Source organism: Lycium ferocissimum, chromosome 4, assembly GCF_029784015.1.
Source record: "Lycium ferocissimum isolate CSIRO_LF1 chromosome 4, AGI_CSIRO_Lferr_CH_V1, whole genome shotgun sequence".
In the NCBI taxonomy this organism is placed as follows: Eukaryota; Viridiplantae; Streptophyta; class Magnoliopsida; order Solanales; family Solanaceae; genus Lycium; species Lycium ferocissimum.
In genome coordinates this window covers 44,069,829-44,093,461 of record NC_081345.1, presented here as the reverse complement: position 1 = coordinate 44,093,461, position 23,633 = coordinate 44,069,829, and the positions used below count along the sequence as shown (strand labels likewise).

General features: G+C 34.3%; 2 protein-coding genes across 4 annotated transcripts; both read left to right on the top strand.

The window, feature by feature from the left end:
- The first annotated feature begins 3,445 nt into the window (after window positions 1-3,445).
- Window positions 3,446-8,326, top strand: LOC132053191 (uncharacterized). 2 transcript variants are annotated; one of them, XM_059445104.1, is made up of 7 exons: window positions 3,446-3,758; window positions 5,155-5,221; window positions 5,918-5,964; window positions 6,379-6,454; window positions 6,831-6,964; window positions 7,350-7,448; window positions 7,941-8,326. In XM_059445104.1, exons 1-7 carry the CDS (start codon window positions 3,537-3,539, stop codon window positions 8,013-8,015), a joined length of 720 nt encoding a protein of 239 aa, XP_059301087.1. In that variant the 5' UTR covers window positions 3,446-3,536; the 3' UTR covers window positions 8,016-8,326. The 2 variants fall into 2 exon arrangements, with proteins under 2 accessions (XP_059301087.1, XP_059301086.1); XM_059445103.1 differs by having other exon boundaries at window positions 6,367-6,454.
- A 2,451-nt stretch (window positions 8,327-10,777) lies between these two features.
- On the top strand, window positions 10,778-22,085 carry LOC132053190 (uncharacterized). 2 transcript variants are annotated; one of them, XM_059445101.1, is made up of 9 exons: window positions 10,778-10,993; window positions 17,510-17,581; window positions 18,602-18,691; window positions 19,667-19,709; window positions 20,595-20,701; window positions 21,006-21,101; window positions 21,190-21,380; window positions 21,503-21,572; window positions 21,734-22,085. In XM_059445101.1, exons 1-9 carry the CDS (start codon window positions 10,796-10,798, stop codon window positions 21,836-21,838), a joined length of 972 nt encoding a protein of 323 aa, XP_059301084.1. In that variant the 5' UTR covers window positions 10,778-10,795; the 3' UTR covers window positions 21,839-22,085. The 2 variants fall into 2 exon arrangements, with proteins under 2 accessions (XP_059301084.1, XP_059301085.1); XM_059445102.1 differs by lacking the exon at window positions 10,778-10,993 and adding an exon at window positions 13,521-13,789.
- The last annotated feature ends 1,548 nt before the right edge of the window (window positions 22,086-23,633 follow it).

Here is a 23,633-nt window from a genome sequence, read left to right as displayed (position 1 = left end):
TTATTCCATCCAAAAACTTGTAGCAACACAAAGTTGAAGGCGACCTTGGCCGTACATGGTAAAATTCTACTCACTAACTTGTATAAGTCAAACTAGGAGCAACTATTACATTAAAAAACAACGGCTTTTAATCAACTACACTTAGCTAGTGGATAGCAATTCGCCCAGCGAAGAGCTTCTTCATTTGAAATTGTTCTCTTGATGTGAATATGTTGTGCAATCTCTCTCAGAAGTCTATCGTGGAAACTCAGTATTTTGAAATGCTGAGTAGGTTCCTTCTCTCCAAACCAATGCCACTAGCATACCAAAAATGCGAAAAGTAATGGAGCGTGCTTTGATTTGTGTCCCCTAAGCAACGTGTGAGATCCACGTGATTTCATCTTGCCGAATTTATTCTTCTAGTGTACCCCGGCCATACCAACAATCTGTATGCACAACTTTTGTGATGGAGCATTCAAAATAAAGATGGGAAAATATTTCTTGGAGTCCACGAAGATGGGAAAATATTTTTGAAGTCTATCAACTTGCTAATCTACCGTATTGCCCAAAGTGTGAATTTGTATCTGATGGACATTTGGTTGTAGCATAATACTTTTCCATATAACTTTGGTATATATGCTTGAAAAAATACATATATATGCTTCAAGGCAAAGTTTGCCCATAAGGCATAAGTATGCCCGCGTCGGCGTAAGTTTGGTAAATCCTTAACAAGTTTATGCCGATAGAGCATACTTTTAACGGGCAAACTTTTATGCGGATCCGCGATAAATTATGAAGGAATTATCAAAGTTATGCGAATCCAGCATACTTATATAAGTCCGCCTATAAGGCATAAGATATGCGGCCCGATAACTTTGCTAATTCTTCACATATCGTGGATGGGGCATAAGCGAAATTTAAACTTTGCCTTGCGAATTTTTTTTAAAATTTTGACTGTATGGGTTCGAACCAAAACCTATGGATTTAGCGAAGGGCAAAATTTAAAGATTTCAAATATGAAGGGCAAAATTTAAAGACCACCCCAAAAGAAGGGCAATTCTGCGAATTGCCCAAATCCTTCGGTCTTGAATTTTTCCTCCACTTAACAAAATCTTTAGAAAATGACCTTAACTTTGAAAAAAATTGCTGGGAAGAACTTATGTCATTCCATCAGACATAAGTTCTAGCTTTTGCTTATAAGGTAGAACTTTTGATCAATTGAGTAGGTCCACCGTTTTGAAATATCCTGAACTTCTACCTTATAAGCAAAATTAATTTATGTCCACAACTTATACCCAATGGGCAATAAAAACTTTGCCTAACAAATATTCTGAAGCGGATGCCATTTTTTTAAAAAAAGTTATTAAGCGGGGCCAAAAAATAAAGACCACCCTTGTGAAGGCCATTTGTGAACTTAAGTCAAATCAAGTTCTATGCATTGACCCTACAATGACATGCACGCGCGCGCACATATATATATACATATATGACGGTGATATTTGAGTCACCTTATGCGCATCTGAACTAAGGTATAATATAGAATATTTACATAATTATGTCATTTAAACAAAAAAAAAAAAATACAATTAACGAATTGGATATTGATAAGAAAATCATTCCACCCAACATGTTAACCATGGGTCATTCGGTTTAAAGACAAAGTTATGCAAAGTGTTGTAAAGGTTGTTGTGGAAGTTCTTGGACGTTCGTCTTATTTCTTTACACTCAACCGAAGAAATTGACTCGAGCTGATATGAGGTAGGTACAATATAACTTTGGGCTAGAAGTTTGGATTCAGACGAATATATAGCGTCGGGCCATGGGAAGGGTCATAGGCTAGAGGTCATCCTGCGCGGATATTTAAGATAGGCACGGGTGTCATCTGTTCGAAGATTGTGTATATGGGCATGCCCTGGACATGTATAATTTTTTACCATTACATTACTTATTAAACTGATTAATTCATATTCACGTTGTGTAAACCTCGTAGGGGAAAGAGCTTTCTAACCGTGATTTCTCTAGTTTTAATCAAAGGAGAAAGGATTCCATCAAAGTAAAAAACTTACAAGCACCCGGTATTACACCAAATAAATGAAGCACACAAATATCTTTCATAACTATATGTCTTACTTAACCATGGTTAAGCTTTACATGATCTCACTTCAAATGCAATTGTTAAGATTTTTTTGATTTAATGTAAATATTAGATGTATATAAATTTTTTAAGATTTTTTTAATTTAATGTAAATATTAGATGTATATAAATTTTTTAATCTCTTGTCCATCTCACAACGTCTCCGTCTCTTGGTGATGTGAATTAAGTATGAAATTAACTATTTATTTCCACACAAGTAACGCATCTCTTTCAGGATTTTTTTTTTTTTTTTTTAAATAAAATCAAAACTAGTATATGTGGTTTCCAATTCTTGACGTAAAAAAACAATCACCTATCATTTCACTTGGTATTTGTTACAAGTAGGGCTTACTTAACCATGGTTAAGCTTTACATGTTTTCTCACTTCAAATGCGTACATAATCAAATTTATATATTAGCCAATTTTTTTTTTTTTAATTAAAGAAGAGGGCAGATTTTATTATAATTAAAAAGAAAGTTCCAAATAACAAAAAGCAAAACAAAAGTACAATGTAAATAATATATGTATGATTTAGAAAGTTGATCCTAAATCCCTAAAAATTTTATTTCTCTTCCTCTTTGATGTCATAGATTTTTGTCCATGGCTGCTCTCCGGCTCCAACCTCTTAATCGGTAATCTTCTGCTCCTCCTTAGTTCTTTCTTCTTCTTGTATGACTGTTAAGCTGCTCATAATTGCTATTTTCTGCTCTTGCTTATTTTTGATTTTTGTTGTTGTTTGAGTTCCACCTCGGTCAATTACGTTGGCGACAGAGTAATTAAAATAGTTGATTGTTGATGTGAGTTTCTTGCTACTTTTTTTATTGTTGTAACATGATATGTGGTGGTTGTGAATTTGTTGTAATTAAATGGGTAGTTGTTTGAGATCTCTATGTATATGTTGTGTGTGTGGTGTGCAGTGAGTGAAAAGAGTGATGGTTATGGAAACTGTCATTTGTGGCCGAGTTGCTCTTTTCTCCACATCAAATCTTTCAACCAAAACCTGGTAAACCCATCTCTTTTTTATATGTTGTAATTGTTTGATTTCTTTTTGTTGTTTCACCAAGAATTTTTTGTTCTTTCGCAATTTAATTGACATAAACTTGAATGTTTTTGGATATGGGGGTCGTGATGATGTCAATTGCATTTCGCAATTTATTCTTGACGACGATGCACCGAAAAACCGAACAACCAAACTTCAAAAAACCGAAACCGTAAAGAACAACCTATTTATTCGGTGTCTTGGGTCCACTTTCAAAACACCGAAACCGAAATAGCCAAACCGAAGTATGAGAAAACCGAACCGAAGAACCGAACGCCCACCCCTAGTTACAAGGAACTCAACAATGATGCAGCGCGTTAGTACCAACTACCAAAAAATTCTAATAATAATTAAAAAAAAAAAAAAATTAGCCGGGAGCATAGATGGCTGCTCCGGCTGCCGAGGGCCTGGCTGTGACGGCGCTCCGATCAGTATTTCACCGTGTCCGGCAGGCTGCTGAAAGGTCCGGCCGCCGTGCTGATGATGTGAGAGTTATTGCCGTGAGCAAAACTAAGCCTATTTCTCTTATTACCCAAGTTTATGAAGCTGGTCATAGATGTTTCGGTGAAAATTATGTCCAAGAGATCATCCAGAAAGCTCCCGAGGTAATCTTATTTTTTTAATTTTTTTTTTTTTATTAAGGGGAAAAGAAAATGGGAAAGGGGATATTCGAACCCGTCAACAAGGTAAAAGTTCAGCTAGCTAGCTAGCCAACTGAGATCCCTACATTTTAAAAAAAATTATTACATAGGGGTAAGGGAAGCGAAAATGGGTAAGGGGATATTCGAACCCTCGCCAACGTGAAAGTTAAGGTAGCCAACTCACTGAGCTATTAAGATCCCTACTTTTTAAAAAAAAATATTACATAGGGTAAAAAAATTAATACATAGGGGTAAGGGAACTAGGGAAGCGAAAATGGGTAAGGGGATATTCGAACCCTCGCCAACAAGATGAAAGTTCAGAACTGAGCTACTAAGATCTCTACTTTTTAAAAATAAAATTATTATATAGGGGTAGGGGAAGGATTACAACATGTGGATTCGAACTCTCGTCGATAAGGTGAAAGTTCAGGTAGCCAACCAACTGGGCTACTAAGCTCCCGAGGAACTCATCTGTTTCTGAAGGAAAATATTCTATTCATAAACTCAAATAATTCTCCCCAAAATTAAAATAGCTAGCAACACTCATTATCAATTACATAAACTCGCTCTTAGTTGTAAAATCGTAAAATACATTGGATCGTTACTTGAGAGTTGTGGTCATTGATCATTTTACTTGCTTTCTAGTTAGTTTTATTTTTGTTAGTTCTTAAATCAAAAATCAAATATTGAAAAAATGTTTGGCTTAGCCTACTTGGTGATAATAATACAAATCTACTTTTAACTCAAAATAGGAAAAACCGTTACCTATATAATCCTGACTATAGATGCTAACTGGACATGAATTAAAATATCAAATCATAGCCAATTTTGATTTCCTACAACGTTAAATTATTTTTCTAGCAATTCTCCTTCAGCATTGATAACGCTAATTGAGTTTTAGGTTGTGATAAATTGTTCCCAAACGAGGAAAAAGTGATTCTACCCTATTGAATGGAATGGATCTAAACAGAGCTGAATAGATATGAAGCGAACTAATTTTTGATCGAGATGTAATTGATAGTTGATAGTTGCTGAGAGGTTTTCTTAATCTGCAATATTTAGTAGGCATTTGGACATAAAAGATGTGATATTTGAAAAAAAGTAGTATTTGAAGTTAATTTGAAAAGAGATATTTGAAAACTGAAGTGGTGTTTCGACATGCATTTAAATTGAAAAAAGTTTAGAATTTTATGATTGGAAAAGTTTTTTTACTTGGGAAACTAGTCAATGAGAAACTCATCTTCATTTTTTTTCCAAAAATCAATTCAATGTATAATCAAACACTGTTTTGATTTTTCTTAGAAAAAGGAACATTTTACTACGGATAAACGGCTCCTTAGTATGTGTTATTTATATGCAGCTTCCGGAGGACATTGAATGGCATTATATTGGGCATTTGCAGAGCAATAAAGCGAAGCAACTTCTGAGTATGAGTTCATCCAAATATATGTGCAACTTGTAGTTATGTTATTATCCACCTTCCTTAGATTATCCATCAATTTGCAATCACTTTTCTATCTCTACTTTTCCTACGGGAGGTTCGGCGTTGTGTTTATGTATTGATACAATTGCATGACTAGCGGGTTCAGTGGTATTCAAGAAAGACTTCAAAATTTTGGTTCGCCTCTTGTTGCTAGCCTCTATTTCCTCAGTGATCCAATGGATCTTATACTTGGTTAATTTGATTCTTTTCCAATTGAAATCTTGCTAACATACTAGTCTGCATAATTTCCCTCAATGTATTATCTTTTAACTCTTTCCAACTAAAACTTTGTTATTTTGTGCTAAGGACCTGTAAGTTAAGATTGAAGTGTCTAACTAGATTGCCGAAGCCTTTTTTTTTAATATCCCAACAGGGACAAAATGGCCGTCGATGCTTAACTTAGTTAACTACAAGCCTGCACATTTTCTCTTAGATGTATTACTAAGATGTATTATTTAGTGCGAAGGGCCTGAAAGGTGAGAGTTAGAAGTGTCGAACTAGAGTATAAAAGCTTTTGTTTTACTATCCTGACAAGAGCAGAAACCCCCTCTTTACTCTCAGGAAGCATTTTTGCTTGTATGTGTAAATAGGATAAGCATATCATATTAAAGTTTTCTGAAGTTTACCTCCATCATTGCAGCTGCTGTTCCCAATCTAGCCATGGTTCATGGTGTTGATAACCCGAAGGTAAAGATTTTACCCGTTTCATAACATTTGATGAACTTGAGGAGTAGTCTCTCTGTTTAATCTTGAATATGTCATATGCTGCTTCTATTTATGTTAAGCCAGCAGCAGTATGATTTTTAATTTACTTTCAGAATTCAGCAGGTTAACAAGATTTGAGATCAATATAACTTAGTTCCACATGGTTGTCATACCATAATTAGCTATATCAAAGTGAAACCACTGTCAGCTTATAAACCTACTTCATTCTTTTTCTCCTGAGTTCCTTCTGTATCTGGTTATTGTCAAACACAGCTTGAAGCTTGAATAAGTTCTTTTTTGTTTGATTATAGTTTCCTTGAATGCCTATTGTTGTTTGAACTGAACAAAGTTGATCAATCATTCAACACCTCTTCTAATCTACAGCTTGCAAATCAGCTTGATCGTGCGGTTTCAAGCATTGGCAGGCAGCCTTTGAAGGTTTTGGTTCAAGTTAATACCAGTGGAGAAGAGTGTGAGTATACTTTCTCCTCATTCTTGTTTGCAGAACCTGAGAGAGACTAATGGGGCTTGACGACAACTCTAGCAATCAGGTTCTGCAAGCTTTAGGTTTTTGGTATTGTCGGAGCAGTATGGTTTAGGTTATGAAAGGTTTCTAACGCATTGCTTCAAGTCCAGATCACTGGTTAACTTGCAGATGAAATCTCACCAATTTCGAGTCTTGAGTTGTTAGATTGTTTTTTTTTCTTTTCTTTTCGCACTGCTAGTAATGGATGTTTGATCGAATTGTTCAATGCTTGTTTTTATGACGTTCAAGGCCAAAGAGGGAAGGCCTCCAATCGTCCTACTTCAGAAGGAAATGACAAACTAGTTAATTTAACTATATGCAGCAAAATCTGGTGTTGATCCATCAAATTGCATAGAGCTTGCCAAACGCGTCAAGCTGGATTGCCCAAACCTTGAGTTCTCTGGCCTGATGACAATTGGAAGGCCTGACTACACTTCAACCCCAGAGAACTTTAAGGTGATACTCTATAACAAATCCAGAATTTAGTTGTACATTACACGTAAGAATTCAAGTTATCTCAGGTATTTGAAGATGTCCCACCCTTTTAACTGAAATATGCAAAGGCAAAACAGTTGTAAACTACTGAAAGCAGGCCTTTTTTTCAACTTTCTTCATAGTTATGGGAAGTTCTTTTCCTTATTTTAGACCTTATCTATAATAGAGGGATGCTTTTCACGTGCTAAGTAATTTCTGTATATGGAATTCTTAAGAAGTTTGTTATCGAATGAATGGATTTGACATGCATATTGGAAGCTTCAAGACAAAAATGCTCATTGAACTACATCAAATTTCTCCATTTCTCCAAATTGCTTACACCATTTTTCATGTTGTAATGCAATAGACGCTGCTGAACTGTAGAAGTGAAGTTTGCAAAGTGCTTGGTATGTCAGAGTCTCGATGTGAGTTATCAATGGGCATGTCTAGTGACTTTGAGCTAGCGGTAAGCTGGTATTTTCTTACCTTATTCATAAAAATCTGTTCTCTTTTATCAAAATATATTGTTTCTGATTGAAAGAATCACCTTCTTCTGATTAATTTCCTTTGGTAGTTTCATTTTGATGCTGCTTTTTTCATGTGAAGGCAGACAGTCCATCAATCTATTGATTGCCCTCAGGTTTAATTTAAGGCCTCTAGCGCGCTAATACAAAAATATATTTTCCTCCTTGACTTATTTTCCTCGTATTGTGAACCAAAAGAAGTTTATGAATCAGTTGATATCGTTCAATTTTCTGCCAGTGGATTTCATAATACATTTTGTTGACTTTTGGTATAATCTGTGTTGTTCCCAAAGTAAGCATGAATTATGAAAATTGAGCAATATGAGCTGGTTCTATTTTCTCATTTTGAAGAATATATAAGCTGCATTAGGAAACTGGTTGTTAATAGAACGTAGACATGTGTAGTGTGTTGATTGTATGTGGTGATGTTGCAGATAGAAATGGGCAGCACCAATGTGAGAATTGGATCCACCATATTTGGACCACGGGAGTATCCGAAAAAACAATGAAGTCAGTATGAACTTCATCGCATACAGCCATTCACATGACATGCATGATATGCTGTAAGCAATAGGGAACGAGTGAGGGCTTTCCGAATTTTTTTGCAATGGGGGAGGAAAATGAAGCAGCTATGACGAGAAGGATGATGTTGCTTCAAACCCGAAGTCTGTCCTACTAGAAAGTTATGTCAAAAGTGTTTTACTGTTTTTCTTTTGGTACAATATTTTACTGTTAAACTGTTGTATACCATTCTTCATTTTTCTTTTCTTTATAATTGGCATACTTACAGCACATGATTCAGTGCCCCTTATACTCTTAATATTAACTTGGCTTGATTCACTTAGTCTTTTGTTATGAAGCTTTGTATGTATTAGTACATATTACATAAACTACCACTCTTGATAGAGATAATTAAGAGGAGAAAAATGGAGATGTTACTGTTCTTCATTTTTGTCATTTTTACAAGGTATGTAATATCCGGGTCGAAGTTGAAATTACCACTCTTGAAGATCGATTATGGTGCCACAAAGCAATTTGTTACCTTAGAGATTGTTGTGGCTTGTAATGTTCGGAGTAAACACTTTCTCCCAACAATTGTATGATGAAAAAAAATATCCTGGTCGAAATTGAAATAAGAAAAGGAAAATAAAAGAAGAGTTGAAGTTTATTTTGGTGATACTCCATATACACCAAAAGAGTTTGGGCATTATCAGATATGATTCAAAATATGTTATGACATAGATTGGAATCAAATTTTATTTTATTTTATATTTTTATCTATAGATAATATTCAAATTTAATCCATAGAAATGCATTCAGTAATAAAAAAAGGATTTGATTGGATATCGAGAAATCAGAAAATTTAGGCTAAAATATAAATCCTGACCCAAGTTTAAATACTGTCGTAGTTGAGGGCTAATTTAATCGATGAGCATCTTCATGGCCTCGCACTTATATTTTTGGTAAGTCTATGGAAAATAGGTAGCAAATACAAATGATTCATCTTTCTGGGTTAGTGGAGGTTCAAGGCAAAATAATCAAAGAATATTTGCACCTTCTATTTCTTTTTTATGACACTATGCTTTCTTAATTATGTCTTAAACATTACTCCTACACTTATTATAAGAGGCTAGAAGCACACAACTATTCGTCAACATGTTGCTTCTACTTCTTCAATGAAAGTGTAGCATTCTAAAACTTGCTTCCTGATCATGTAGGGGCTCTTTGATGTTTCGATTTGGCTATCCGTTAATTTACTTGGGTTGATCTACTATACATTTTTCTTATTTTCCATATTATATGTTATGTGTTTTCATTTACAGATATTGATGATGAAATTAACATTATATTATCCTTAAAAAGCATAAATTAAACTTTACTATCTCTAAGTAAAATAATGATAATTAGCTTTGCTGCTCATTTTTATTTAGTAGGCGTTTGACCATGAAATTCGATTTTTTTATTTGGAGTTTTGAAGTTGGAGTTGAAGTTGAAGATGGTGTTTTGTTTGGTTATAGTTTTTGTTGTTTAAATGTGTTGAAAGCGAAAAAAGTGGGAAAAAATGAAAACATATTTTTAGGTGTTTTCCGAATTTCAAATACAACTTGAAGTTGTATTTGGAATTTTCATGGCCAAACACTATTAAAATCATAAATACAAATACTCCTTCACAAAGGTCTCTATCCTCCCCAGACCATAATTGTGGAATAATACTGGGTATGTTGTTGTTGTCATAAATACAAATACTCCTTCACAAAGGACTCTATCCTCCTCAGACCCCAATTGTGCAAATACTCCTTTGCTCACAAATGACTTTATCCTCCTCAAACCCCAATTGTGGAATAACATTGTACATTGTTATTGTCATCGTCATAAATACAAATACTATTAATAAAATTTCTGGCTTTGCCACGTAAGTTACAATTGGCATAAGAAATTTATCAAACTTTCACGTGAATGTCATGTTTTTTATCATTGATGATGCCATGTATTTAAATCAAACGGTGGAATTTCGTCTTTGTTCTGAACACGTTTCAGAACAAATTGTTTAGTTAAAAAATAAACACTATAAAAGGGAAAAAATAGTATGGAAAGCGAAAGGAAAAAAAAAAAAAGATAAAAAGCAATTCAATTGGGGCTTTGATATGGCAAACTACTATTTTTTATACATATATATTTTAAGATCATAAATACAATTATGCTAATAAAATTTTCGGCTTCGCCATCTAGGAACACAAATAACAACAATAACAACAACATATCTAGTGTAATTTTGTTTATGAAAACGTACTCAGTAACAACATCTAGATAGTAAGGAATCCTAATCAGAAGAGACAACACGTAATAATAGAAAACTAAGAATAAAAGGTTGTTTGGATTGCCTTATTTTAGGTGCTTTTAGGCCAAAATAACTTCTAAGTATTTTTGTAATGTTTGTGTAAAATAAAAAATATTTTTAAGCATTTATTTTGTATGTTAAAATAATAAAAATAAATCAAAAGCCATAACTTAGAATTCCTAGCTTATAGCTATGGCTTATAAGCCCATCCAACCAGGCTCTAAAAATAGAAAATATTAAAAAGACAAATGAAAAAATAACGAGTAAACTTCACGTGAATGTCACCACGTATTTAAATCAAACGGTGGAATTTCGTCTTTGTTCTGAACACGTTTCGCAACATATTGTTCAGTTCGGAAACAAAAGAAAATAATATAAAAGGAGAAAAACAGTACATAAAGCGAAAGGAAAAAAGAAAGAAATAAAAGCAATTCAATTGAGGCCTAAGAGATGACAAAATTACCTCAGTCTCTCTTAATCGCCAGTTACGGTGGCGGCGGAGGAGGTGGCGGAGTAGGCGGTGGCGCGTCGTCTTCCGGTGGTGGAGCTCCAGCGAATAAAGATCGCAAAATGCAATTGGCTGAACAACTTGTGCTTGATCTTAGGAACCCTAATCGCCGTGAAGACGCTCTTTTAAAACTTTCTAAGGTTAATTTTCCTCTCACTTCAAAGTTTTACTTTCATGTCTCGTTTCTTGTTTTATCTAGTATCGATTAGAGTAAAATTTTACGTAATTAAGAGTTTAGCGCTGATCTTTGTGAAAACGCTCATCTAGAACTTTCTAAGGTTAATTTTCTTCCCACTTCAAAGATTTACTTTCCTATTCTTTAATTCGTTGTAATTAAGAGTTTATTCCGAATTACGGTAAAATTCTATGTAGTTAAGAGTTTAGGCGTTAGCTTGTGCTTGATCTCAGTAACCCTGATTTTCGTGAAAACGCTGTTCTAGAACTTTCTAAGGTTAATTCATCTTCTCACTTCAAAGTTTTACTTTCATGTTTTGTTTCTTGTTTTATCTCGTACCGTGTGATTCTATCGATTACAGTAAAATTTTATGTAATTAAGAGTTTAACCTTGATCTTTGTGAAAACACTCTTCTAGAACTTTTCGAGGTTAATTCTTCTCACTTCATAGGTTTACTTTTTCATGTTTCGTTTCTTGTTTTAGATCTCGTATCGATTAGGGTAAAATTCTATGTAATTAAGAGTTTAGCTCTGATCTTCGTGAAAACGTTCTTCTAGAACTTTCTAAAGGTTAACTCTTTCTCACTTTAGAGTTTTACTTTCATGTTTTGTTTTACTATTTTATCTCGTATCGAGTGATTCTATCGATCACGGAAAAATTCTATGTAATTAAGATTTTAGCATTGATCTTCGTGAAAGATATGATTCATTCATCATGACTAAATCATTTTTTTTCATATATGATTAAGCGTATTCAACTTTCAACAATATTTATATTCTATATATAAAGAATATGCAGATTAGAAAGAAATTTAAAAGATCTCATTTTGCATTTTGATAACCTAATCCAGATTAACTGAATATAATACTAAAAAAAAGTTTTATTTTAGGTTTTATCCTAAAGCATCTGAATACCAAGTCAATCTTGAAAAAAAAAAAAAAAAAAAAAAAGATTATTATTTAGCACAGTGAAATTTTCCATCTTTACCTTCAATTACATCAAAAATCGAATTGTAAGTTTTATTATGGCAATCCTTCATTGATGGTCCACAAGTTTCATTATCAAAAAGTTTAGTTTCTTCTAGATTAAAGATTAAATCTAATCTCGATTAGTAAAAAATAACACGAAAAATACCATTATAAGTATTATCCCAAATAAATTATTCGCCAAATCACACCGGGATTTTTTTTATTGCTACGATAAAATATTTATATATGGTGTGAGGAAACACAAAATGACAATATATAATTAAATGTATGTAATTTTAATATTGTTTATATTACATATAGAAAAGTAAGCAATTTGAAAGAAACATAAAATATATCATTTTACATTTCGATATCTAGATTAATAGAATGTAATACAAAAAAAATGTCAGTTTAGCAGGCTCCGTGCATAGCGGTAGCTTAGAGCACTAGGCATTTTTTTTTTGTTTGTTTAAATTGAATGCGTAGACAGTTTAGGGAAAAAACAATCACTTAGCACTGTCTCATGAAATCTTCCTTTTTTGCCTTCAGTTACATCAGAAAAAGACTTGTAAATTTTATTATGATCACCTTCATTAATTATCACAGGTTCCATTATCAAAAATTTTAATTTCTCCAGAATAGATTGAAGATCAAATCTAATCTCAATTAATATAAACAACACAAGAACTAGCATTTTAATTAAGTTTTATCCCAAACAAATTGAATACCAAGTCAATCTTGAATAAATATATATATATATATATATATATGTAAGATCAATAATAAAATATCCAGTGTAATTTCATAAGTAGAATTTAGGGAGAATGAGATGTACACAGGTTTTATGATAATCTTTGTGGGGTAAAAAAGCTGTTTAGGATAAATTCTCGACTCAAAAGAAGTGTCATCAAACCAGAATACACCAAAAAAAAAAAACAATAATAAAATAAATATATTTTTGGATCATAAATACAAATACTGTTAATAAAATTTCTTTTTTTGCCACATAAGAATCAAAATGGCATAAGCAATTTATCAAACTTCACGTGAATGTCACATTTTTCATCTTCGATGGTTCCACAATTTTAAATCAAACGGTGGAGTTCCGTCTTTGTTCAGTTTGGAAAATAATATAAAAGGAGAAAAACACTACACAGGTAGGGGTATTATTTTTTATACATATATATTTTAAGATTACTAACAACATACTTAATATAATTTTACAGATAAATTTTTTTGGAAAGCAGATAACATATACACAAACTTTATCGTTATCAGATAGACTCTCGACTCAATAAGAAGTATAATCAAAGCACAATAGATAGGAAAATAACAAAAACAAAATAAATATATATTTTAAGATAATAATAAATACAAATACGGTTAACAAAAATTCTGATTTCGCCACGTAGGTTACAAATGGAATAAACAAATTATCAAATTTCACGTGAATGTCACGTTTTTCTCATTATTGATGATGCCACAGTTTTAAATCAAACGGTGGAATTTCGTCTTTGTTCAGTTCGAAAAATAATATAAAAGGAGAAAAACAGTACGGAAAACGAAAGGTTTAAAAAAAAAAAAAAGAGATAAAAGAAATTCAATTGATGGCAAATTTACCTCAGTCTCTTTCAATCGGCGGTTACGGCGGCGGCTTAGGTGGCGGCGCGTCGAGTTCAGGTGGCGGAGGTCCGGCTAATAATAAGGATAGAAAAATGCAATCGGCTGAACAGCTTGTGCTTGATCTTAGTAACCCTGATCTTCGTGAAAATGCTCTTCTAGAACTTTCTAAGGTTAATTTTTCTTTTCACTTTAGAGTTTTTACTTTCATGTTTCTTTTTACTGTCGTCTGGGTAAGGTCCGCGTACACTCTAAATTATAGTGTATGTATATATATATATATATATATATATATAAGGTAAATTTTCTATGTTTATGTACATATATTAACTTTTGAATACCTGAATAAATGCAAAAGGTTAGTTCAAGTGGTCCAGGTTATTCATAATTGTTTCTAGAGTCCTAGGTTCGATTCACAATATTATTTTTTATAGTTAGCTTTTGTTGTTTTTTTGGAACACCTGAATGAAAATCCTGAATCCGCCACTGCCGTCCACAGACACCACTTTTGTGGGATTACACTGGGTATTTGTTGTTGTTGTTGTTTCGTTTTACTGTCGTGTCGTTTTATTCTTTCTGTGGATTCCTCGGGTAAAATTCTAGTATGTAATTAAGAGTTTAACCCTGATTTTTGTGAAAAGGCTCTTCTAGAACTTTCTATGAGGTTAATTCTTTTAACTTTAGAGGTTTACTTTTCATGTTTTAGTTTTACTGTTTTATCTCAAAACGTGTTGTTCTATCGAATCCTTGTCGTGATGAGTTTGTATAATTCAATTATGGATTACGGTGAAGTTCTGTGTAATTAAAGTTTAGGTGTGAGGGTTTCTTCTACGTCTTAGGGCTAAAATTTGAGAATTGTAGAAGAATGGAGATATCAGGGGCCGTTTGGCAGGGGTGGCTCGACCATAAGGCCAATAAAGCAATCATTTTTCCCTTAAAGATGTATTTTATATATAAACTGTTACCTCAACCGAAAGAAGTTTTTCAGAATTAAAATTGATAAAATCTTATCCAAAATCAATAATGTCTCAAAGAGAGATTGAATGGATTAGCTATATTATCAATTGAAAAGGAATTGATAGAACAGAGCGATTATAAAATAGTAATTAATGACTTCGTATCTCAAAAAGCTAGAAAAGTAGACTTTAAATAAAAATATATATGACGATCTTTTCTTTTAAAAAAGTTAACTAGGGTCTCTTTTTGAAGTTTGGCTTTAGGCACCCAATATTATTGAGACAGCCCTGCCTTTTGGCCATGAAAATTGTGAAATTTGGAAAAAGTAGTTTTTCTTTTCAAAGTGAAAAATAGTATCTGGAAATCGAAGTTGTGTTAGGCTATGAATACAAATTGGAGTTTTTTTCCAAATTTCCGTGAGTGATTTGGAGTTAAAAAAGTGAAAACAACTTTTTGGTGTTTTTAAAAATTCCGCAAATTCCGGAAGTCAACTTGACCAAACATGATTTCCGGAGTTCAACTCCGGTAAAAAATAAAAAAATATGCTGGCCAAACGGCCACTAAGAATTTAGGTGTTAGGGTTTCTTCTATGTCTTAGGGCTAAAGTTTGAGAATAGTAGGAGCAGAAAGATATAGGCTTTTGATGAGTGTAGATGGTTGTTTCCGGAAATTGGGATGGAAAAGGATGCTGACGACTTCCGAATGTATCTATTTGATGCTTGTTGAGAATAGTAGGAGCAAAAAGATGTAGATTTGATGAGTATAGATGCTTGTTGCTGAAAATTGGGATGGAGAATGATGCTGACGACTGCTGAATGCACCTATTAGATGCTTTTAGAGAATAGTAGGAGCAAAAAGATGTAGATTTTGATGAGTATAGATGCCTGTTGCCGAAAATTGGGATGGAAAATGATGGTGATGACTGCCGAATGTATCTATTAGATGCTTGTTGAGAACAGTAGGAGCAAAAAGATGTAGGCTTTGATGAGTATAGATGCTTGTTGCCTCATACAGTGCAACTGTAAAACATGGGAATTGGTATTTAAGTGGTAGGCTTTTGGAAATTTGGGATGGGAAATGATGTGACTGCCAAATGTACCCATTATAGTTCCTATTAATAATAGTAGCTGAAGGAGGATATTAAGTTTTGGTAACTAGTAGACGCTTGTCACTTCAGAGAATCGAATTCTAAAATGAGCCGTTGGTCCTTCGGATTCTGGAAATTCGGGATAGGAACTGATGTCAACAACTGCCAAATGCACCTATTAGATGCTTGTTGAGAATATTAAGAGCGAAAATAGCAAGTTTTGATAACTTTTAGATACTTGGTTGAATTGTAAAAAGTGAGCAAATTGGATTCTGAAAATTTGTGATGGGAGATGACCCAGCGGCTACCAAATTCACTTTAAGGCGTTTTGTTGTGCGAGCTGATAGGTTATTGCTTTAAATTATATGTTTCTTTCACTTCTGTAGTAGTGTCTATATGGCTGCTAGCTTCAGTAGCTCAATTTGACAGTTGTCAGGGTACCAAAATTGGGGTTCATGAGTGTTCTTGGATTTTGCAATTGGTTGATTTCGCGATTTGTTTGTTAGTAGGGGTTAACAGCTAAACTATCCTACTTTGTGTATACCTGCTTTCGATTTGGACGATACTCATTGCGCACTTTCTCTAAAAGTAGTTACTGTTTTGGTAGTTAAAGATTCCACATCATTTGAGCGGTTATTAGGACTGTTATAGTAATTTCAACAACAATTGTCCAACGTGTTTAAGTTGGTGAATGTCAAGTGGAGGGAGCTCACTTGTTCATCATGAATGATAACCATTCAGATCTGAATGATGGATCCGATGGAAGAGTCGTCCTTGCACTTCAACTTTGGGAATATCCTGGCTTAGTCTCTTTCTCCCAGTTAGATCGAGCTTTATGGCTTGCGCTACTTCCGTTTTTTGGAAAGAAAGAACCAACAGAGATCTCATCTCTTTGCTTTGTTATTCTGAAAAAAGAGGAGATTGCTCCACAATCCTTACAGAGGAACCCACATTCTCCAACTTTTTGGAAAGCTGTCACCTCACTCAAATCACTTTTTATTTACTGCATTGAGAAGCATTCAATAGTTTCCAGTCCTGCAAAAGAAAAGATATGAGTCACTTCTATGTAAAACCTTCTTGAACAGTAAATGGTGCTAGACTGCTAGGAATAAGGATCTAATTAATTTTCTCCTTATACTTTTCTTAGATATTTAATTATTCTTTCTAAGTATAGTACTTCCTCCGTTTCAATTTGTTTGTCTTACTTTCCTTTTTAGTTTGTTTCGAAAAGAATGCCTCTTTCCTAATCTGGCAAGTCTTGAATTCCAACATCCCACTTAACATATTTAAGGCCACAAGGTTAAAGGGCATTTTTGTAAATTATACATATCTTTTGTTTAAGACTATAAGATTCAAAAGTCTTCTTTACTTTCTTAAACTTCGTGCCCATTCAAACTAGGACAAATGAACACTTCTAGTGAAATAGTGACACACATGTGCTTACAAAGACGGTCTTTCTACCTTTGCTACTGCTACGTGTTGATGAATCCTAGCAAACATCATTAGTTCCTGGTTTTCAACTCCAGTCTTCTACCTCAGGCTGCATAACTGATTTAGTGAATCAACAGTGGTATTCTACTTCATAAAACCGGACTAATGGGACTTTTTAATTCGTACTCTCCGTCAGGCTGCATAATTATAATTTCTTCTTTTGGAGCAATGGTTGAACAGTTGGTATCTGCCCCGATACTCCTATTTTGCTGCTCACCCCTCTTCAGCAATGTGCTCACATTTGTGTTTATGTGGCACCAATATTTTGGCATTTTGGATTGGGTATCATTTTGTTGTTATGCTAAATAGTATTACGATTTACCTAAAAAGACTTATTGCCTTTGTTTTCCTTTTCCAGAAGAGGGAACTTTTCCAGGATTTGGCCCCCTTGTTGTGGAACTCATTTGGTACCATCGCTGCACTCCTACAGGTATTCTGAGAAATGTTTCATTATAATTCTAGAGTTTATCTCATCTCTCAGATGCACATGAATGCTAAAGTATCACTCCACACTGTAATTCCAGCATTTCTTCTGTCTGCTTAAACACACTTCAGTAATTACAGATGCTTCATACTGCACCATAAAAGTGAGGAATCTAAGGAAGCATCTGAATAACCTTTTACAGCAAAGCTGTCAAGGAAACATCTTAATGACCTTTCGATTGGGGTTATCGAGGAATTCAAATGGTTAAAATTGAAAATGTCTTGTAGAGTTCTGGGTGCTTTTTTGTTTAAAAAAAAACATCCTGTAGTCTTAGGATGATAAAAGAGGTTTGTGAAATTTCATTGGGGAGGTAGTGGGAGCTATTACCACATTGGCCCAAGGGGTGCATCCCTTGTTGTAATTTGTACTCAGCTCTTAGCAAGGTTATTTTTCCAAAAATGGAAATTAGACAATGTATGCCATTTTCATTGTACATGTCGGATTGCTTTATCATTGGCTGGAACAAAAATGGAAGAGAATGACGTGGGGTAAAAATTGGAAATGAATATACAGGGAAAGTATCAAAATAGAATCACAATGTGCCTTTCCTTATTTGTTGGGTGTAGATGGAACAGACGGAGCCAATACCCCACTTCGAGGAGACCTCAACCCAAAAAAAAAAAAAAAAAAAAAAAAAGCACCACTAGGAGGAGAAACTGTTCTGTCATCTAAATCTACTTTCCATTTTACTGTAACCTTGGCCCAACTTACATGGTAAACAGAAGTTACCATATGTAAGTGGTTGTATGCTTTATCAGGACCAATATTATTGGTTCAGTTAAAATAACTCTCTCTACCATGATGGGATTCTGGACTTTTATTCTCTCAACCATTTCATTCGTATTTCTTGAACTTCTATTGTAGACATTTTCTGTCCAACTATATGATTCTTATTTCTTAAATTTATAGTTTGAAAGTTACTAGCTCTTTCTATAATTCAGTAAACGTTAATTTGCATGTTTGCAGGAGATAGTTTCCATCTACCCTGTTTTGTCGCCGCCAAACCTGACTCCTGCACAATCCAATAGGGTTTGTAATGCACTAGCACTTCTTCAGGTATATAATTTTTTCCTTGTGGATTTTTTTTGTGGTGATTCTTGATACTGTTTCTGTTATTCATTCTTGGTGGTGATCTTTAAAGTAATGAATTATTGTCATTATGTGTTTTCTTTATAATGATTAAATGTTCAGCAGTAGGTGTAGAAAATCGGATATGTTTGGGGTTGTGTTAGATGTATCAAGAGAGGTGGAGGGGGAATGCAACAGACTGGAAGGTGTTCAAATTTTAATTTTTTTCCTTGTAAAAAGATACCTGTTAGTAGTGAAGTACTTTTAGGTTTTATTTCTTTCTTGGAGCATGGCAAGTATCACTTCCAAATATATATTGTTATCATAGTATAAGTGCTTTTAAGGTGATTTTGACAGCGGAAAATCTTAGAAAGCAGAAGGTTGTCTCCGTCAGTTGGTGTTACATGTATAAGGTGGCGGGCGAGGATGTGGATCATCTTCTTCTACATTGCGGGCTGACTATGAGGTTAATGGTGGGCTATGTTTAGGTGATTTGGCACTCCATGGGCAATGCCAAAAACTGTGAAAGAGTTGATGCTCAGCTGGAAGAACGGGAGAAGGAGGAGAAGACGAAGGGCTTGGAACGTGGTTCACTTGCGTTAATGTGGGTTGTTTGGAGAGAGAAATAGGAAGGCTTTTGAAGGAGTAGAGTCGAGCTTCTCTCAGTTGGGGAGTAGTCTCCGTTCCCTTATTCTCTTTTGGTGTACACAGAAAGTTCTTTGTTGTATAGACGAGTGGGTGGAGTTTGTAGAGAATCATATTTTGTAGATTCTTTACCTTTTGGTATACTCCTGGTATACGGCTGTCTATGGCCATGTTTGTGAATGAATACATTTACTTGATCAAAAAAAGGTGGTGTAATTGTATTCCCACTATGCCTCTGTTATTTAGGTTTTTGGTGGTCAAGGTCAAATTTTTTATCCTTCCTATTGAAATAGTTTCCCATTGCTTTCTATTTTGCAGTGCGTAGCCTCTCATCCTGACACCAGAATGTTGTTCCTCAATGGTAAAGATTCTCTTCCTCTTTATTTATTTTTTTTTAAAGTTCTCTTATCTGTTTGTCGATGGCAATAAGCTTGGCCTTTTTGTTATACAAAAATAGCCTCTTCTGACTGTACTTTTTGGTGGAATATTGTTAGAAAGCTAGAAAATTGCTGCCTATGTTGATTGCAGTTGCTTGTGGATGCAAATTGTTTTCCATAACAAATGACACGGACACAAATCTCTAACGCCCCTCATAGTTACATCTCTTATACCACTAATTCACTTGCTTAGTGTTTTAACTTGATAAAACTCTAATTTACTGTCAAAAGAAGTCCACAGACATAAGTCAAAGAATAAAGTCCTAATGGTATCAAATTAATGTCACTTTGCATTATTTGATGAATGTTTTGAGGAGAATTGGAATTTGATTTACATATGACGACATTAACTCGGATTTATCTTATTCATTACTTGTTGTCATCAAAAAAATCTTATTCATTACTTGTAGAAAAAAGAAAAATATACTTGGGTTTTCTTTTTCTCGGAATTCACAACTGTGAAGTAATAAAGACCATCCTTCCTGGGCACTCACTGATGTCCATAAAGAGGAAAGAAGATTGCATGTTTCGGTCTTAGGTTCGTTGAATTGCTGGCCAGTGCAACACAAGCATGTAGCTTAGAAATTCTACCCCAGCCCCCATATTATTCATCCTTGTAAAATGCTTTTTAATCTTCAATAACTTATACATCTGAAAAAAAGAACAAAAATAAATGGATGTCATAACCCTGATGTTTTCCCATGACTTGGATGGACTTTGGTGTGATGATAATTGTAATTGTGATCCATCATAGTTGTGATATTTGGTTTCCCTTGAATAAATCCTTCTGACAGTTTTCTACTTTGCAGCTCATATTCCTTTGTATTTGTACCCTTTTCTGAATACAACAAGCAAGTCAAGACCTTTTGAATATTTGAGGCTTACTAGCTTAGGTGTCATTGGTGCCCTCGTGAAGGTAATATGTCTATTGTATTTCATGTGTCTGTTTTTCTCTTTCATTGTTAGTAGGGGTAAGGTCTGCGTACACGCTACCCTCCCCAGGCCCCACTTGTGGGATCACTGGGTATGATGTTATTGTTAGTATAAAGGTTTCATTCATGATCATATTATCTACTGGGAATGACCGACTATGAGAAGGAAACCATGATTAGTTATAATTTCAGTAGCTAAAGATGCTATTTATGGTATCCTTGTCTACCTTAATTAATTATTATTCTACAGCTTAAAGTACTCTGTTTCTTTTGATTTTCTCTTTGCAGGTAGATGACACTGAAGTTATCAGTTTTCTTCTCTCAACAGAGATAATTCCCCTGTGCTTGCGCACGATGGAGATGGGGAGTGAACTATCAAAAACAGTTAGTGTTTCCTCAAAGCCCATTTTCGACCACATCCTTCCTTTGACTTAATCAGGTTTTCATGCATTTAGTTTATTCATGCTGACAGGTTGCAACTTTCATTGTGCAAAAAATCCTTCTTGATGATGTGGGTCTGGATTACATCTGTACCACAGCGGAAAGGTTTTTTGCTGTAGCCCGAGTTTTAGGGAATATGGTCGGTGCACTTGCTGAACAGCCTTCATCAAGATTGCTGAAACACATAATTAGGTGCTATCTTCGTTTGTCGGATAATGTGAGGTTAGTTTTCTGTATATCACCATCCCAATTTTCCTTTCAGCTTGCTTATGTGATTTATCACAGCCCTCTTCGATCGTTCTCATTTCTGTGAGGCTAAAGCTGATGTGCATGACTTATCGCAGGGCATGTGATGCACTGAGAAGTTGTCTTCCCGATATGCTTAGGGATACCACCTTCAGCAGTTGTCTTCGTGTACGTAATCCTTTGCAATATAAGTAGAGCTCCCTACCGTCTTCTTCCCCCCTCCCCCTCGCGAGCTTCTCTGTTGGGGATCATGAAGCAGTCCTTTTCTGGCATTAGACCCTTACTATTTTTTTCTGACCATGAGTGTTTTTTTCGTGTTGCGTTATCAGGAGGATCCAACGACGAGGAGGTGGCTGCAACAATTGATCCATAACGTTAACGGGAATCGGGTTGCTCTACAGGCAGGAGGATTTGATCATATGCTGGTGAACTGAATTCATACAACTAGGACTTAAATTAAGACTTCCTAGGATCTTTTGGTTGGAGTATTTAAGGTGCATACTTAGGAATGCTACTCAATAGGAGGTGGTTTATGTTGCAGTATTTAAGGTGCATACATAGGAATGCATTTCTCTGCTCATATTTATTTCTCTAGTATATTATGTGAATTATGAATATTAATAATGTTATTAGGAGATTAATAGTATGTTATTGGACCCTTTAGCAGACTTTATTGACGCATTTACTGAGTCGACTTCCCCCGGTTAATGAAGTCCTCCATGTTATGGCTCAAATTTATATTAGTTAAGATGATTTTCTTATTTTAACATCAGTATTCTTGCATGATAATATTCAATTGGATCATTCTTGGCACAGAAGATTGAGGAAGCAAAGATAGAGTGTGCTCTAAAGCTTCAAACCACGGGTTTAACAACAAAAAAAATTACTTGTCATTATTAGTCACATTATAATCTTTGCATTATTCTTCACGTCCTCTATATTATAGTTTGTATAATTAGTTCGTAAACCACATGGCAGTAAATAATAGTAATTATATTTGCCAAATGGCACATGTAACTCCATTTTAGTTGTCCATAATGAGCCGTTACAATGCTTTTATTTCTTTATAAATAATAAAGTGTTAGATAGAGAAGGAGAGCCCTTCTGGCATGTCGTCTAGTGATTAATAAAGTGGGATGTTCAAATTTGTGTGAAGGCAAAAGGTACTAGGTAAGTTCGTCTTGTCTACCTAAATTTTGATGGCAAAATTACTTTAGTGTGGAAATTTGATGTTCTTTAAGGTGAAAGAAAGAAAATCGCGGAAAATCTTAGTCTAAATTTTGATGATCAAAAGTACCCAATACTCACACATGTAAAAGCTATTAATAGATTCCCATGAATCATAGGCCTTAATTTTGCCCCATACATCACTTCGATCTAACTCTCGTTGGATCGGATTATTCGATTTCAATGCCTATATTAATGGGAGAATATTTTTGATTTTCTTTTACCCATAATGAGCAGTTAATAACAGTGCTTTCGTGCAATAGAATGTTTTTTTTTTTAATTTCGTCAAATTAAAAAAAAAAAAAATGTTGTTGGCTTAAATACCATTATTATAAAAAAGAAAGGAGGACATGGAGAAAATTTTATTCAAGTCCTTATCAAATATAATCTAAATAGTACGCCTACACCACTAAGAAAATGGATGAGCTGCATTTTAATCAAGCGGATATTGTTCCAACTCACATGCTTAATCTCTTGAAATTAACAACAATTAACATAAGTATGACAGAGGAACCCAAGCGATATGTCCAACTTAACGGAATATAGCACTCGGATTTTTTCGAATGCGGCTATTAAATTTAAAGCAGCGTCCATGGAGTTTGTGGTAATTAAGTTATATCCCAAAGAAATTAACAAATCAATAGTTTGTGGATCTCGTATATATATCCCTAACAATAAATTGTTCAATTAAGCGAATAGTAGTTAGTATCTCACGTTAATGACAATGGGTTCGTGCCTCTACGAACAATTAACATCTTGTTATACAACGCAACCCATAATTAGTTTGAATGACAAATACATATATATGCTTCACCACCACCATAAGTATGCCCCCATCGGCATAAGTTTGATAATTCGTTAACAAATTTATACCTACTTTTAATGGGCAAACTTTTAGAGTTTGAAGGAATTATCAAAGTTATGCGGACCAAGATAACTAAACATAACTAAAAGTGCAAAGGGATAGTTAAACACGACTTCTCATAACTAAATATAACTAAA

Bases quoted from the DNA above. Each gene is read 5' to 3' on its own strand.
- LOC132053190 (XM_059445101.1), top strand. From the start codon at position 10,796: ATGACAAAATTACCTCAGTCTCTCTTAATCGCCAGTTACGGTGGCGGC. The intron at 10,994-17,509 runs GTTAATTTTCCT...TTCCTTTTCCAG, and splicing joins CTCTTTTAAAACTTTCTAAG to AAGAGGGAACTTTTCCAGGA. The intron at 21,573-21,733 runs GTACGTAATCCT...TTGCGTTATCAG, and splicing joins CCTTCAGCAGTTGTCTTCGT to GAGGATCCAACGACGAGGAG.
- LOC132053191 (XM_059445103.1), top strand. From the start codon at position 3,537: ATGGCTGCTCCGGCTGCCGAGGGCCTGGCTGTGACGGCGCTCCGATCA. The intron at 5,965-6,366 runs GTAAAGATTTTA...TCTAATCTACAG, and splicing joins ATGGTGTTGATAACCCGAAG to CTTGCAAATCAGCTTGATCG. The intron at 6,455-6,830 runs GTGAGTATACTT...AACTATATGCAG, and splicing joins TAATACCAGTGGAGAAGAGT to CAAAATCTGGTGTTGATCCA.